The 17,335-nt window shown below is 42.7% G+C and overlaps 1 protein-coding gene across 4 annotated transcripts in view; it reads left to right on the top strand.

Annotated features, from left to right (window-relative positions):
* Positions 1–17,335, top strand: part of LOC149142747 (kinase superfamily protein) — a 402,879-nt gene that overhangs the window by 132,570 nt on the left and 252,974 nt on the right. For all 4 annotated transcript variants that reach the window (XM_089447805.1, XM_089447806.1, XM_089447807.1 and 1 more), the window contains exon 9: positions 9,611–9,803. In XM_089447805.1, coding sequence (XP_089303931.1) covers positions 9,611–9,803 — 193 coding nt within the window. The remainder of the gene's footprint in view (positions 1–9,610; positions 9,804–17,335) is intronic.

The raw sequence follows: 17,335 nt of genomic DNA, 5'->3' as shown, positions 1-17,335 counted from the left end.
TTTTCCCTCTTTTGTTTCCCTAAATGACTTTTGGGCAACCCTAAAATCTAATGGCTTAGATTCATTTACATCAAGGGATGAGAATAAATGTGCATTTAATTCTCACTTTCTATTTTTTAACTCACCCATTAAATAAAGTACCCACATTGTACTTTATGTCTAAAGTCACTTTTCACTTTATAATTTAACATTGACTTTACCACTTATAAAGTCGCTTTCACTTTATAAAGTCACACTTAGGAAAAGAATTATTTTGGACACTTTTCCCTAGGTAGAGACTAACCCATGGGAAACCACTTGTCCAAGGTACATTAAAAATCAACACTCCCTCTTACCGAGGAAGGTGTTTCTCACTACACCCATTTTGTCCCTGAAATGGACATGCTTGCCTCTTGGCAAGGACTTCGTGAGAACATCGGGCACTTGCTCATTTGTTTATATATACTCCAGCTTCACTGCCCGCTTTTGAATATAGTCTCTGATGAAATGATATCTGATGTCAATGTGTTTTGACTTGTCATGAAACATTGGATCCTCCGTGAGTTTAATGCAACTCTGATTATCACAGTGAATAACCGTCGGTCTCATCTCCTGATCAAATAGGCCATACAACAACTTGCGATGCCAAATGGCCTCACAACTCTGGCTAGCAGCCATATACTCAACCTCAGAAGAGCTCAAAGCAACTGAATTTTGCTTTCCACAGAACCACGACACAATTGTCGAACCCAATCCGAAGCAACACCCTGAAGTGCTTTTCTTGTCAGAAGCACAACCCGCCTAATCTGAATTTGTGTAACCTGCCAAGCTCACTCCATCTCCCCACCTATAGTCTAGACCATAATCAACAGTCCCCTGCATGTAGCGAAGAATGTGCTTTGCAACTACCTAATGCACCTTCTTGGGCTCAACCATGAACTGGCTAAGTGTGTTCACTGCAAAGCATATATCTGTCTTAGTGTTGACCAGATACATCAAGGACCCAATAAGCTGCCTATACAATGTGGGATCCACCAAACTAGAATCTGAAGCATGAAGCTTCTTCCAGTTGGTGATCATAGGTGTAGACATGGGTCTATAGTCTGCGATGTGAAATCTGCTCAACACATCCACACACAACATACTGCCCCTGCCCCAGAAAGATATGCCCCTCCTCCTGCCACACCTCAAGCCCCAAAAAGTAATGCATCCTCCCAATGTCCTTCATCTTGAACTCCATAGCAAGATCCTCCTTGCAACCACTAATCAGTCTTTCTGTCCCAGTAATGAACAAGTCATCAACATACAACACAAGAATGAGTAGATCATCCCCTACAACCTAAGTTGCAGGAAACGTTGGAGAAGGGTCCGTTTTCAGCTGGAAACGAAACGAAAACGAGGAAACTCTTATCGTACGGCCTGGAAACTCGTTTCTGGCCGTATTGGCCCATTTCTCGAGGAGGAAATGTGGCCAGTATGGTCGGAAACGCATTTCTAGGCCGTACGGTGGAGTTTCCTCTTCTAACGTGACTTTTTCTTGTATTTCTTTAAATTTTTTTGCTTCTAATTTCTATTGGGCGACTAAAATATCTTTTGGATGCTTCTAGATGCCTCTCAAGTTATAAAAAAGAGGATTTTTTGAGTGGGGCAGCCTAATGTTCAAGCCTATGGCCCTAGTGTTGATATGTAGTTCGTGGTAATGTTAAATTCTTAAAGTAAAAGTGACATTCTCCTTTATTTTTCATTTTCATAATTTTACTTAAATTTTTAACATTACCATGAAATGACTCAGGATGTTTGAGAGTGGTTTTGCCCTCATTGGATTTCATATCGAGAAAATAGAATCTTAGATCTCACTCAAAATCCAGTAGACTTATCTGTTTTTCAGGATTTCAGGATTGGGGGGATTGCAATGTTTCCATTGGATTTTGTCATGTATTAGTGTATGGAACTTGTATTTAATCAAGACAACCACGCCCTCTATGCAGGGGAGACTCCCAATAATCAAGAGCACGTAGGGTACTAGGGTATAGAACTTGTATTTAATCAAGAGCACTAAGGTTGTTCGACTATGTAGGAGGAGACTCCCAATCAAGCACGAGACAAGAAATTAGAAATTTCTCGTGGCTGATTTTGGATATTGCTATTTTCATTATGTGATCATTCATGAGTGAATGTTATGTAAATTTAGAGACTTATAGTTTATGCATTGACAATTGACAATTTAATCATAATGTAATAAATTAGAATGTATCATATATGCTTTATGATTGCACATATTTCTTAAATGTCCTAATATATATATATATATATATATATTGCATTTCCCCATTTCCAAAATTTGGGGGGGTCACGTTTTGTACCCGTGCCTGTGTCGAAACTCGTAACCGTTTCCCCGTTTCATGCAACTTAGCCTACAACATTGTAGTATAGGTAGTATAGGTTCGGATTTGCAGCAGTGTTCGTGAAACCCATATGCTGCAAGTAAGTATCAATCCTCAAATACCAAGCTCTCGAAGCTTGCTTAAGTCCGTAGAGTGCTCGCCTCAACTGACATACATGGGTTCCCTGCCCAAGTACCTCAAAGCCCTGTGGTTGCTCAACATACACCTCCTCCTCTATAATTTCGTTCAGAAATGCGGTCTTCACATCCATCTGAGGGATCTGCCAACCTGTTTCTACAGCAATAGAAATAAGGGACCGGATAGAAGTGTACCGAGCTACAGGAGCGAAGGTCTCATCATAATCAACTCACTCTATCTGTGAGAATCCTCTAGCCATAAACCTCGCCTTGAACTTCTCAACGCTGCCATTTGCAACATGCTTGATCTTGTAGAGCCACCACCTGAAAGTCACAACTGAATTGCCCTCAGGCCTAGGCACCGCTTCCCAGACATTGTTCTTAATGATAGAGGCATGCTCCTCCACCATAGCCTCTCTCCATACCTCCTGGTTGGCAACCTCCTCATACATAGTAGGCTCAGAGTCAACAATGCTTGTAGCCTTGGCTACATAACTGCAAAACCGCTTAGGTGGCACACTCTCCCTATTCACCCTCTTCGGAGGACCAACGAACTCCGCTTCCTTCAAGGTGTCTTGAGGCCACTTGGGCCTCCTCTTCCCTGAAGAAGCTTCCCCATAGGGAACCTCATCCTCTGCCCCCTAGTTTGGTGAACCTGAAGGTATGCCAACTAACCTTGGTGTGCTTGTACTAGCACTTGTCCCCGAAGAACCTGTACTGGCACTTGTGCCTATGTCAGCTGAAGTGCCATGTGAACTCTGTACCAGTGGACTCCCTAAAGAAGTGCTATGTGAACTTGCCACTGGTGTGCCTGTACCAGTCGATCTAGAACCCTGAGGTCTTGCTCCCTGTACCTGACCTCCCTGTTGAGGAGAAGTCTGTGACTCTCTCTCATCATACTCCCGTGATTTCTAATAGGCCCTCTCCTCCTCGAACTTCACATCCCTCCTAATCACCACTCTCCGTTTAGAAGGAATGAAGATCCGATAGGCCTTCGAAAACTCGCTGTAACCCATAAAGATACCCTTCTTTGCCATGGGTTCCAGCTTCGTTCTCTGCTCCTTGGGGATATAAGAATATGTGAGACATCCAAAGATACGAAGATGTGCCACATGAGGCTTCTCTCCAGTGAAAGCCTCCTCCAGAGTCATATTCCTCAATACTCTGTGAGGACTCCTGTTTTGAAGATAAACAACAATGTTGCAGGCCTCAGCCCACAAAAACAAAGGCAACTCCTGATCATGAATCATCGCTCTAGCAGCCCCGACAATAGCTCTGTTCTTCCTTTCAGACACCCCATTCTGCCGGGGGCTTAAGGAACTGTGGACTCTCTATTAATGCCCTCATGTGCACATAAGTTAGAAAACCCACCATCGGTGTACTCACCACCATTGTTTGACCTGAAGACCCAAATCTTCCTACTTGTTTGCTTTTCCACAAGAGCTTCGAACTCTTTAAAGCAATGTTGTGAACATCGACAATGGTCCAAACAACCAAAAAATCTGGAAAATATTGGTAAAAAATCGGCAAACATCGACAAAATTAAGATAACATAAATATATCTTTAAAAATCGGCAAACATCGGCTAGGCCAAAAAATCGTGATTTCGAGATAAAATCGGGATGTTATCAAGATGTTCGTAACACTGCTTTAAAGCGACTAAAGACCTCACCCTTGGTCTTCAGGAAATATACCCAAGTCCTCCTAGAGTAGTCATCAATGAATATAACATAATACTCATAACCACCCAAAGGCACATGAGACATACGACCACTAACATCAGTATGATCAAGTCTAGTATACTTGTAGATTTGCTGTCGCTCGCTGGGAATGGTAACTTGGTGTACTTGCCCAAAGCACACCCTCTGCAGACCTCATAACACTCGACACTGAAATCATGAACTCTAGTAGTGATCTCCCTCAGTACTCTCAAAGCTCCATGATGCATATGCACCATCTTTCGGTGCCATAACTTGCACAAGTCTCTCTTACTGGTGGTACTAGTGTGAGTGCTACCAGATTGGCTACTCACCAATGCTCCTACCGACTGTAAACTGAACCTGTATAATTTCCCAGAGCAGACTCCAATCACTTTGGACGAAGTGATGTAAGCTCCCTTGGGATGCATCAATACCTACCCTCCTGAGAAGGTGACGTCAAACCCCTTCTCCATAGCATACATTGAAATCAAGTTCTTCTTCATCCATGGAACATACAAAACATCCATGACCTTCAAAGGAGGCAAAGACACCCTCTCAAAGGTCACAGGACCCATACCAACAACTCTCACTGTGCGGTCATCTCCTAGTACAATCTCAATATCAAGTGCCTTCTCTGCAAGCTCTAAAAAGAACTCTCGTGCACCTGTCATATGGTGGGAAGCCTCGCTGTCTATCTACCACACGTCGGATGATGTACTTGTTGATTTGGGGAAGCATCGGATGTGCTCCAGCCACGAAATTTGGTGGAGAGGTTGGGGCACATGAGATCTCCAATACTCAGAAAGGGTTTGGGCAGATTCTAAAAAGATCGGGAGATATTAAAATAATTAATATTTTTAATGGAGTGTTTGACGCAGAGGCCCAAAAAGCTGACGCAGGGCCTCCTGGGGCTGATGTAGGCCAAGAAAGGCTGACGCAGGGCCAGCGTGAGAAGAAGAGGGGTTGACACAGTCCAGATTGTGCAAACGCTAGGGTTGCAGAGAAGTTTTGTGCTGAGGAGCTGCCGGAAGGGTTTTTTGGGGTTTCAACCAGGAGATTTCTCTCAAACTGTGAGGCATAGCTACTAAGGAAATTCTCTGTTGAGTAGGCCAGTTTCGGCACCCAGATTGTACTCTGATATTGCTTAATAAGAAAGCCCTCAGATAGCTGCACCGGTTTTCCCGCATTAGGTTTTTCCGGGGACATTGGTCCAAAAATAATGGTGTCATGTGGTGTGTTTGTTCTTGTTTCTTTTAGTTGCTGATCTGTAATATGTTGAGCATGCACTGGTGTTTATTTTCAGTATTTAATTTGTAAATAACCTGTTAAAGAAAAATAACAAGTAGGTAGGAATAAATCAGAAAAATTGCATGAAGGGTTTCTAAACTAAGTAAACTTAGAAACTTTAACATGGTATCAGAGCGTAATTGCAAATCATAGGAGGACTAAGAGACATCAGTTGAGCGGAGCAATAGTAGCAAAAAACAGCTGTCCTAAGGTGACCGAAGCTATTTCTAGCAGCACAAAAGCCAAGGAAGTGTGACGCAGAGCCAGCCAGAGCCACGCAGAAGACGCTGGGAACTGCGCAGAGCCCTAAAGAGGCCAGCGTTGCGGACGCAGAGGGCCAGAGGGCTGACGCAGGGCATCCCAGGGCTGACGTAGACACATCTGGGGTGACGGAGAGCCAGTGTGAGGCAGAGGGGCTGACGCAGGGCATCCCAGGGCTGATGTAGACCCATTGGGGGTGATGCAGAGCCAACGTGAGGCAGAGAGGGGCTGACGCAGTTCATAGAGAGACAGTTGCTGGAGTCTAGAAGGCTGCAAAAATATTGCAGAGTGGAGATGGTGAGGTACTGTAGTCAGAACAGTACCTGACAGAGCAGGGCTAGAGGAGTTGTTACCGAGGGTTTCCAGCCGAGGAACCTGGATCATCAGTGTAGTTACACAAGACGATCAGAGTAGGGGGCATCTCGACAAGCGGTAGAAGGATTTCTAGGAGGGAAATGAGGACTCAGAGGGAGTCCAGAAGAGAACTTCTAGACGGGAAGTAGAGACTCGGAAGAGTTGAACAGAGAACTTCCAGGAGGGAAGTAGAGGAGCATCATGACACTAAACGGGTTAAGAGACCAAGATAGATTGGACAAAGCATCGAACTTCGCAGTCTGGAAGGACAAAATCTTATCAGTGCTTGACAGGAATCGTGTCAAGAACTTCGCCTTGAAGGTTATAGCTATCCCAGTCGACCCCAATGATAACGACAAGTATGAAGAGGCGATGGCGAGGGCCAAGTACATTATCCTTGACGGGGTCAAGGGTCATGTGGTACCACATATAGCCGAGAAGGAAACGACAGTTGAGATGTGGGAGGCTCTCAATAACCTATACCACCATACTTCTATGCAAAGAAGAATGTTGCTTGAGAACCAGATGAGGTCGTATCAAATGAAGAAGGGTCAATCGATTGACACCTTCCTCGGAGGACTGAATGAGATCCGGGACTAGTTGACTGCTATAGGAGCAACACCGAATCAGGAGCTTATGGTGAGGACAATCCTGAATGTTGTCTTAGAAGATTGAGAAGTGTTTGTCTATAGTATCTTGGGCAGAGGAACTTTCCCACCTTGGGACGAGATGTGGGCAGCTCTTCTCCAGGAAGAGATCAAACGGCAGTCGAAGACAGGTAGCAACAACAAAGGGATCAAGGTTAAGCAAGAGGAGGAGGATGTGGCCCTAGCATCTGAGGGAAAGCAGGAGAAGCAGAAGAAGAAAGATCTCTCCAAGATCAAGTGCTTCCACTGTGGGGATATGGGTCATTATGCGACCTAGTGCCCAAGAAAGAAGAGTAAGGGAGAGTCTTCTGAGACTAAGGCAGTGCCAGCATGGGCAGAGAAAGAAGTTTTGACAGATGATGACTGTGCCATGAGTGCACACGCACCACTTGAGCGGAAGTGGGGGACATCGAGCTGTAGTCAGGCGAACTACAGGTGATGAGGGGCAGGATCCTCGAGGTACCCAGCCTCTTGCATTAGACCTTGCTACGGGAGCCCCGATGAGGAGTAGTAGGACTAGCTGATGTGTGTAGAGACGGATGCAGATGGAGCGGCAGAGGGAGCTTCAACATCAGTGGGTGTTTCTAGCCCAACAGGGAGGTCAGTTACTTACTTCTCAGTAACTGAGTTGCAGTGCAACAGTGAGTAGCGCGATGCAACTTGATGAGAGGAGGTGTAGTGCGGATGCAGTGCTAGGAGAAAGGACCATCAACAACACGGATGCAGAGGGAGCTGTCGTACAAATGCAGCAATGGTAGTGGCAGAACCATGGGCAACAGTACAGGATGCAGCAGTGCAGAGGATGTTGGGCAGGAAGGCCTAGCATCAACATAGGTACCGATGCCAGATGATCAGAGTAATACTCAGTGAGGAGTATTGCTAGAGCACAATCCTCGCTAAGAGGGAGTGTTGCTTTGGGGTAGCATCGGATGTGCTCCAGCCACAAAATTTGGTGGAGAAGTTGGGGCACATGAGATCTCCAATACCCAGAAAGGGTATGGGCAGATTCTAAACAGACAGGAGATATTAAAATAATTAATATTTTTAATAAAGTCCCTAAGTTTAGACTTAGGGAAAATAAAATATTAATGTGTATTAATATGAATCTATGTTAGAAGGGTTCAAAAGACATGGATCAAGCCAGATCTAATCTTAGCCGTTGATTAGGGACTTAATCTCGGCTGTTGATATGTCAATAGGAAAAGTTTAAGAGGAGGCTTGAGGGTCACTTGGAGAACACATTAGAGTGATTAGTCATTCTATTCTCTAGAGCGGGGTTTGCTAAGAAAGTTAGAATCAGTGATCGAGAGAGCAGCTGAGGGGCATTGAGTACAGAGAAACAGAGAAGGCAGAGATTGTGCCGGGAGAGCAGCGCAGCAGCCAAGGCGAGTGACGCAGAGCCAGCAAGGGCTCATGTAGGGCCACGCAGAGGTAGCCAAGTGCTGTGCAGAGCACCAAAGAGGTCAACGTGTTTGACGCAGAGGCCCAAAAAGTTGACGCAGGACCTCCTGGGGCTGACGCAGGCCAAGAAAGGTTGATGCAGGGCCAGCGTGAGATAGAGAGGGGCTTACGCAGTCCAGATTGGGCAGACGCTAGGGTTGTAGAGCAGTTTTGTGCTGAGGAGCTGCCGGAAGTGTTTTCCGGGGTTTCAGCCAGGAGATTTCTCTCAAATTGTGAGGCATAGCTGCTAAGGAAATTCACTGTTGGGTAGGCCAGTTTCGGCACCTAGATTGTACTCTGATATTGCTTAATAAGAAAACCCTCAGATAGCTCTCTCTGTTAGTCCACTGCAGATATTAGTGAATCTAATGATGAGCTGAAAGGACCTTAAGGTCAGAGGAAACATTGTGGATTGTGAGGGTACATTATACAGTATGACCAGCAACAGATTGGCTGCTTTGTGCCTCTGTTCTTGACAAGCTGTACATCCCCAGTTGAACAACATCGATGATAAATATGGCAAACTGCTTACAAAGAACCAAAATTTCATTAGAATTGGGACATATTTTGGACAATCCAACTTAAATCCAACAGCAACCTGCTATTACTACCTCCTACTTTTTTCTCCTGTTTAATATCCGAGTATTTAACCTGTTTGGGTGACCTAGGTTCTTTTGGAAGTAAAGTAGAAAAAGCATAGGCCATGAGGCTGCCTATCAGTTTAGTAGGTTCAAATTTTGAATTCAACTATCGCCTATTCTTATTACTTTCTTAATTTTCTTCCCTGATGCTGAGGGACATTAATTCAAAAAGGAAAAAAGAACCAAATGAACCTAATCTCATCCTCTAGCAAGGTAATAATGTATCCTAAGCCATCTTTGTTCTACTCAAGTTGGTTGCCTTGGCTGATGAGGCCATGAGGCAATCATGAAGTTTGGGTGATTTGTTAATTTTCTTTCCGTAATTTTCTCTTGTATTTTATTTTATTTTATTGTGATCTGGTGAAGATATTAATTTTCTTATTGTAAATTTTATATTTTTTCTTTTTGAAAATTGTGATTTCATGAAACCTCTAGTTCTGATTTCATAAGGAAAATAATTTACATCATACGATAACTGTTGTTTGATTACAGTACGTGAAGACTTAAAATATTGTTAACTTGCAATAGTAGATTGTTTTCACTGTCTTGCACATCATACGATAACTGTTGTTTGATTACAGTACGTGAAGACTTAATATTGTTTAACTTGCATAGTAGATTGTTTTCACTGTCTTGCACACTTACGTACATTAATCTCAAGATATAAAGCTGTATTTACAACTAGCATTTAAGAAGATGTTGCTAACTGGTTGAACAATTTATCTGTTATATATCCAATGTTGTAGTCTGTGTTAATTGATATGCTTATTGTTCTTGTAGGGGAGTGGCAGTTGGATTTATACCATGATCAAGATCTATGTTTAAGTTTTCAACTTGCTTCAGAAGATGAAAGGCAACAGTGTTTAAATCCAGAAGGCTTTGCTAGCTTTTTTGGACTCATAAGATCAATTCCTTTTGACACTCATCAGTTTAATTCTACAGAGGTCCCGGTTTATGAGGGATCGGATTTTAGGTATGCTTATTTTGCCCCTTAGAATCCTATTGTCTGCAATTTAAAAAATGCAAGCTAATGAATTATGAGTGATCATATTTGAGTTTTCATCTATTGTGAGATTGGTAGTATTTATGCTTTGAAGATGTGTGATGCTTTCTGAGCTTTTTGTTTATTGTGATATTAATGAAATTGATGCTAGAATAAAGTCAACTGTATTGTGCCACTTCATTGTAAATTCTTGATATTTGTCTACTTTGGGTTTTGAGACACTTGCAATGCTTCACTGGCAATATTAGCTTAGAGAAACCTGGTAAACTATATGTAGATATTTGTTACATAAATGTGTGGCTATGCAGACCTTTCCTTTTTGACAAGTAAAAAGATTTGTTCTTAATACAAAATGAATGTACAAATTGACAGTTCTGGCCATGACAATCATGTATTGGCCTTCTGATTGACTTTGCCAAAGAAGATTAGCGTTATACCACTGCATGCATCTATATATTTTGTGGTTGCTTTACTACTGATAAATTTGCCAGGCATGAAGAACAGTCCTTGGCTCTTTTTTATGATTTAAAGCCATACAAAACGAATTACCAAAATCATTTATAATGTTAATGTTTATGCTGATATCTTTCTCTTAGAAAAATTAGCAGTAAAGCCCTTCAATTTGAATTTGAATTTGAGGTGTCTTCATAATAAAAAGCACAGACCAGATTGCATATTTCCATGATAATGGTATCAGATTGATGGTGAAGGGTGGAATTGCTGCTGCCTCTGTCTGGACTCTTCTCTGCTAATGCTTTCATCTTCTTGAACACATGTTTGTGGAGAAGATGCTTAGGAGGATTGTTTAGTTGCCATTGTTTCTCTGCGATTGCAACTTTGCTTCAACAGTCACATTGGCCTTCTTTAATGAAAGGGGCTTGTTACCCGCCAAAAGTTGGTGACTCCATAGGAGAATTTTTCTCCTAGGCATCTCTCTAGCCAGCAGCCAATAGACCCTGACAGCCATTGATGTAGCCGATGCATTGTGCCATTTGATCTCTGCTCCCTGAATCAGTCATATCTCCCCTTGCCCATTTGTCAAGAGCATATGTTCGAAGTTGGGAAATTCAATCCGGAAGATACGTTTTTCATTTTGAAATCGAGTGCTTATGCTTGTTTTTCATTGGGCAGTTTGGGCATGGATTATTGGGTGACCTAGAAGAAGGAAGGGTTTTGACCAGCGCCTTGTTCCCTCATCTTGAATGAGGGGTTAATCTTCAACCCTAGTCCTGTGGGATCTCCCCTATTGGCCTATAGCTTTAGGAAGGACACTACTTGGGAAACCCTGATTTTGGAAGCGCAGTCTCGTTTTCCCGTTCAACATTTCTCACTCCCCTCCGCACATTACAAGCCCTATTTCATGATCTTCCTTCTTTGGGTCCACATGTCCACTGGGTCGACAAGGCACTGGCACACCCCCTCCCCTTGTCCACACATTTGGGTCGGGCTTGGAAATGCTGCCTCAGAGGTTGATGCAGTGAAAATAAAGTTAAAAGCATATCATGGCCACAAGCAAGAAACAAAGAAAAAAATATTATAAAATGCAAAAGATGGTTGAGACATTAAAATAGCACACGGGCAAAAGCCAAACATGAGTTCTACCCCTTATCATTATGGCCATCACTCTAGTTCCTAGAGCCCATGAGTTCCCTCCACATCATTAAGGAATCCATGCACATCCCAACCCTTGGTGGGTGATGAATTGCCCCACCTTAAGGGGGTAATAACTGATTACATCATACACAACATGTTCTCATTTCTTGGAGCCCCGAGAAATAATACAAAAAATAATCAAGAAAAGGCAAAAGGAAAATGAAGAAGGATGGAAAAACAAAGGTTGGGGTAACTCATGTATCCATGATTGCTCCCTCCTACATCTGTATGCCCAATATGTGGGCATTCCTCATCATTTCCACCCTTGTACCCATGGCATTTGGCCTTGAGACCCTGTGTCCCCATCCATCTTATCATTATTCACATGATGCCTATCAATTGAAGGATGTAACTTGGACCTGTCTTTCCCCTTAGGGGTTGGGAACACCTAATATGGTTGTTTATTAACCACTCTGTTATGAATATAATTCATAACAAAATAAAATAAATATAAATAATGTAAATGATAAATAATCAAATAATGATTATGTTAAATAGTCATCAAGTTAAGTGAAAAGACATGTCTAAAAGACATGCCCAATCGTGAAGGGACACCTGCCTAGTATATATGCGGGGCATTGTAACATTCTACATCACTTTTACATTTTTATAGATAATAAATTATTATTACAAAATACCTTTTGTGTATTTTTACATTAAAGACAACAAGCTATAAGTCAAGAGGAACAAATTACTCCAGCTCGATACCGACAAGAATTTATAGTTATTGCATGGGTGTATTTTTACATTAAAGTCAACAAGCTATAAGTTTTGTTGTTTTAGTGGTATTAGAGCCATGCAAGACTTTGAACATTATCCGTCACACAATATAACCATGCGAGTCTTTGAACGTTGTTCGCCACACAATATGCCATTACGTTTATGTCCTAAATTCATTGAGCAGTTTAGTAAAATTCAAGAAAAACTTCAGCAATGTGAAAAATCATATGCAGAAGTTAAAGCATGTCTAAAGGAAATCAATAATAAGAAAGAAGATAGCGACAATGAAGAAACGAAACAGGGTGAAGCAAGAGAAGAAGATGTAATAGATGATGATGAATATGAAAATGATATCGATCAAGATGAGGATCTAGATGCAATTGATCTTTGTGAAAATTTCTGAATCAAACAATTCAAAAATCCCACTGCAGTAAACTGATTTGCATTACCTACTTGCGTTCTTCATTTAACAAGTTATTTTCATAAATATTCAGAAAATATTAATGTAAATACACTGCGGCCTACACCAATATACAGATCAAGTATTGAAAAATAAATGAGACAAACACACAAAGGACACACTTATTTTGGACTAAACGTCCCTAGAAAAACCCAATGTGGGAAAACCAGTGCACCAACTCTGAGGGTTTTCTATTATTAAGCAGTAGTTATGAATATAAATGCTAGTTGCCCTCCCGACAAACAAGCGACAGAGAAATACAATGCCGGAAAACCTGAGTGAGATTTACCTCACTTCACCTGGCAGATTCCGACCGATCCAGCAATGAAACTGGCTGTTCCCCACTACAACTACGCTGCCCTTTCACAATAACTGCGTGGGCCTACGTGGAGCTCTCTAAGGCTCTGCGTCAGCTCTTCTGCCCACTGTTTCAGCTTTCCTGGCTATTCTGGTAGTTCTCGACAGTTCTGACTCTCTGTGTGGAAGACATCTTTCTCCCTTTGCGCTAGCCCTTCTGGCTGTGCGTCAAGGCTGCGTGAGCCCAGACTGGCCCAACGTCAACTCTCCTAGCTACTGCGTTGTCTCCACAAGCTTCTCTCTGCCTCTCTGCCAATATTCCCAAACTATCCCCGCCCCTCAGCTACAAGATCTCCCCAATCGATTTTCCTTCTGAGAACTTCTCACCTCAGAAAATCGATTTCGTCAATCTCTCTGTGTTTCTTCTTCAACTAACATCAAGCCTTCCTTTATATTTTTCCTGTTGAGAAATCAACGATCGTGATCTAATCTCTAATCAACGGCTAAGATTAAATTAGACTTGATCCTTGTCTCTTAGAAGCTTCTCACCCATATTTTCATTAATACACATTAATATTTAACTTTTCCTAAGTTTAGACTTAGGAACCCCATTAAAAATATTAATTATTTTAATAAAATGCAATCCGGGTGGAATTTCACCAAACGATTTCTGGGTCTTGGAGATCTCATGTGTTCTAGCCCCTCCACAAAATTTTGGTGCTAGAGAAGATTCAATGCTACCCAAAAATCAACACTCCCTCTTAGCAAGGAATGTGCTCTACCAATACTTCCCAAGTTCCCAACAGAAGTATCACATTGATCCACGACATTGATCCTCTGCGCTGTTGATGCTCGGCTTGCTGCCCTTCATTCACTGCGTTGCTGCAATTTGTACTACTTACCATGACACTGGCACTGTCACTGCTGCATCCATACTGCAACTCCCTCTCAATATGCTGCATCATGCTACCCATAGCACTGCCACTGCTAATTGTTGCACTGCAACTCAATTGCAGAGAAGTAAGCAACTGAAAAGCCACTCAAAAGCTGACATGCTGGTCAGTCTAGATGCCCCTTGATGCTGAAGCTACCTCTGATGCTACTGTGCTGCTGTTGTATCTGCTCTGTGCCTTTCGCATTGCTGTAACATTCCACTGCATTGCTTCAGACTTTAGCACTCTAGTTCTGCCACTGTTGCTCCATCATCCCTCATACCAACTGACTCCCGTCATTCTACTACTGCCATTAAGGGCTCCCGTAACCGTATGTGATCCAAGAGTTTGGGCACCTCAAGGACCCTGTCCTCGTCTATAGTCCTCTCGACTACAACTCAATATCACCCCACCTCTTCTCTAGAGGTGCATGAGCACTCATGGCGCAATCCTCATCGTCATCCTTGTCAGCTTGCGCTGGAGCAACCTTTGAGTTAGACTTGTCTTCTTTGCCCTTCTTTCAAGGGCATTGCATGGCGAAATGACCCATTTCTCCACATCTGAAGCATCTGACTTTGGATATGTCATTTTTCTTTCTCTTCTGTTGCCCTTGCTATCCCACTGATGTGAGAGCTGCATCCTCCTCTTCGTCCTTCTTGACTTTGATCCCTTTGTTGCTGCTTCCCGCCTTGGTCAATCGTCTGATCTCTTCCTGTCAAAGAGCTGCCCACATCTCCTCCCAACTGGGAAGAGAAGCCCTGCCCAAGATGCTTTGGACAAAGGTTTCCCGGTCTTCAATGACTGCATTCAGGGCGGTCCTGACCATAAATTCAGGATCTGGTGTAGCCCCTACGAAAGTTAGCTATTCGCGAATCCCTTGCAACCTGAGATGGAAGGGATCAATTTCTTCTCGCTTCTGCATCTGAAACTGTCTCAGTTGACTCCTAAGCAACATCTTCCGCTGAACAAAAGTTCCCTCGTACAAAGTGGTCAAGGCATCCCACATTTCCCCTCTGTGTCTTTCTCAACAATATGTGGGATCACATGATCCTTGACCCCGTCCATGCACTTGCTTCTGCCTGAGCCTCCTTGTACTTCTTGAGAGGAACAACATCAATTGGAACAACAACCGTCTTCAAGGCATAATCCTTGATGTGATTTTTATCCAAAATTGCTAGGATCCTGGCCTTCCAGATGACGAAGTTGGATTCTCCATCCAACCTGTCCTGATCCCTTAGAACATTAATGACCATCTATGCTCAAATGAATGTCAAACTAGTTCTCTTCTCCCTCTTTCGCTGCTTCCCTAGCAAAACTTGGATCTTGATTTCTTTGGCGCTAGAAATCCTCTAACGAACAAGCTCCCTCTGAATTTTGATTTCCTTCACGAAAATCTTTCTGCCAACCACTGTCGAACCACTCCTCTCTAATCTCTCTTTGTTGTTGCTCAACGCTGGATCTAGATTTCTTGGCAAGAAATCTTCTGAGGAACTGATTCCCTCTACTTTGCTTCTGTCCCACTAGGTACTGTTCTGCACCAACAGAATCAACACCCCACCAGCAACTCCAAATGAAATCTGCGCTGCACCTCTAGCCATGGCAACCGGAAAAACGAGACTCAACAGTCTCTGCGTTGGCTCAACAATCACTGCGCTGCCCTCTGCAACAACAATGTCACCCAATCAGGCTAACGCAAGCTCTGTGTAAGCCTCCCTTGGTGACTGCGTCAACCCTCCTCTGCTCTCTCGGCCAGAAACTGCACTGTCTCACGGGACAACTGCCTTTGCACATATTTTCTCTTGTTCTTTCGCCGATGGCTTCAGTGCTCCTTGATCTGCAATCACTCTAATACCATGTGAAAATTTATGAATCGAACAAGTTAGAAATCCTACTGCAGTAAACCGATTTGCATTACCTACTTGTGTTCTTCATTTAACAAGCTATTTTCAGAAATATTTGGAAAATATTAATGTAAATACACTACAACCTACACCAATATACAGATCAAGTACTGAAAAATAAATGAGACAAACACACAAAGGACACACTTATTTTGGACCTAAGTTGCACAAAACGCTGAAACGTTTCAGAGTTTTCGAAATGGGTTCGTTTAGAAATGTCACCTCCCCAAAATGGAAACGTCAGCCGAAACGCCCACTGAAACGTCATATATATATATATATATATATATATATAGAAAAAAAGTTATAAATAAGTGAATCACATATTATCTTGCAAGTAAAAAGGGAATAAGACCGATAGATGACAATTCAGAAGGAAAACCAAGTCTATATTAACTCTCGTAGATGACTACACGATGGTCGAGTTTCGGTCAAGTTTCGTCTAAGTTTTGAAGTTTTGGATATGGGTACGGCTCGAAACATCGGGTTCCTAGAAGTTTCGTGCAACATAGTTTTGGACTAAACGTCCCCGGAAAAACCCAATGTGGGAAAACCGGTGCAACAACTATGAGGGTTTTCTATTATGAAGCAGTATTTTTGAATACAAATGCTTGTTTCCCTCCCGACAAACCAGTGACAGAGAAATACAATGGTGGAAAACCTGAGTGAGTTTTACCCCACTTTACCTGGCAGATTCTGGCAGCAAAACTGGCTGTCCCCGGCGACAATTGTGCTGCCCTTTCGTAGTAACTACGTGGGCCTGCATGGAGCTCTCTGAGGCTCTGTATCAGCGCTTCTAGGGCGCATCCTATATATAGCAATATCACACTTCTCTCTTGGATCAACAACTTGGAATCACACGTTTTTACCCTATCTATATAGCTGTTCCCGACAGTTCTGACTCTCTGCATGGAAGGCAACTTTTTGCCTCTATGCTGGCCCTTTTGGCTCTGCGTCAAGGCAACGTGGACCCAGACTGGCCCAACGTCAGCTCTCTTGGCTACTGCACTGCCTCCACAAGCTCTCTCTGCCTCTCTGTCAGTATTCCCGAACTATCCCTGCCCCTCAACTGCAAGATCTCCCCAATCGATTTTCCACCTGAGAACTTCTCACCTTAGAAAATCGATTTCCTTAATCTCTCGGTGTGTCTTCTCCAACTGACCCCAAGCCTTCGTTTATACTTTTCCTGTTGAGAAATCAATGATTGTGATCTAATTTCTAATCAAGGACTAAGATTAAATTAGACTTGATCCTCGTCTCTTAGAAGCTTCTCACCCATATTTTCATTAATACCCATTAATATTTAAATTTTCCTAAGCTTAGACTTAGGAACCCCATTAAAAATATTAATTATTTTAATAAAATACAATCGGGTGGAATTTCACCAAACGATTTCTAGGTCTTGGAGATCTCATGTGTTCTAGCCCCTCCACAAAATTTCGAAGCAAGAGCACATCCGATGCTACCCAAAAATCAACAATCTTGATGTGGGTGAGGATGATATAGATCAAGATGACGATGTAGATAATGGTGATAAAG

This window comes from Pinus tabuliformis, chromosome X (assembly GCF_031772625.1).
Source record: "Pinus tabuliformis cultivar Carrire ecotype Pingquan chromosome X, CPIR1, whole genome shotgun sequence".
Taxonomy (NCBI): Eukaryota; Viridiplantae; Streptophyta; class Pinopsida; order Pinales; family Pinaceae; genus Pinus; species Pinus tabuliformis.
The sequence above is the reverse complement of the archived record's forward strand: the minus strand, read 5'-3'. Positions and strand labels throughout refer to the sequence as shown.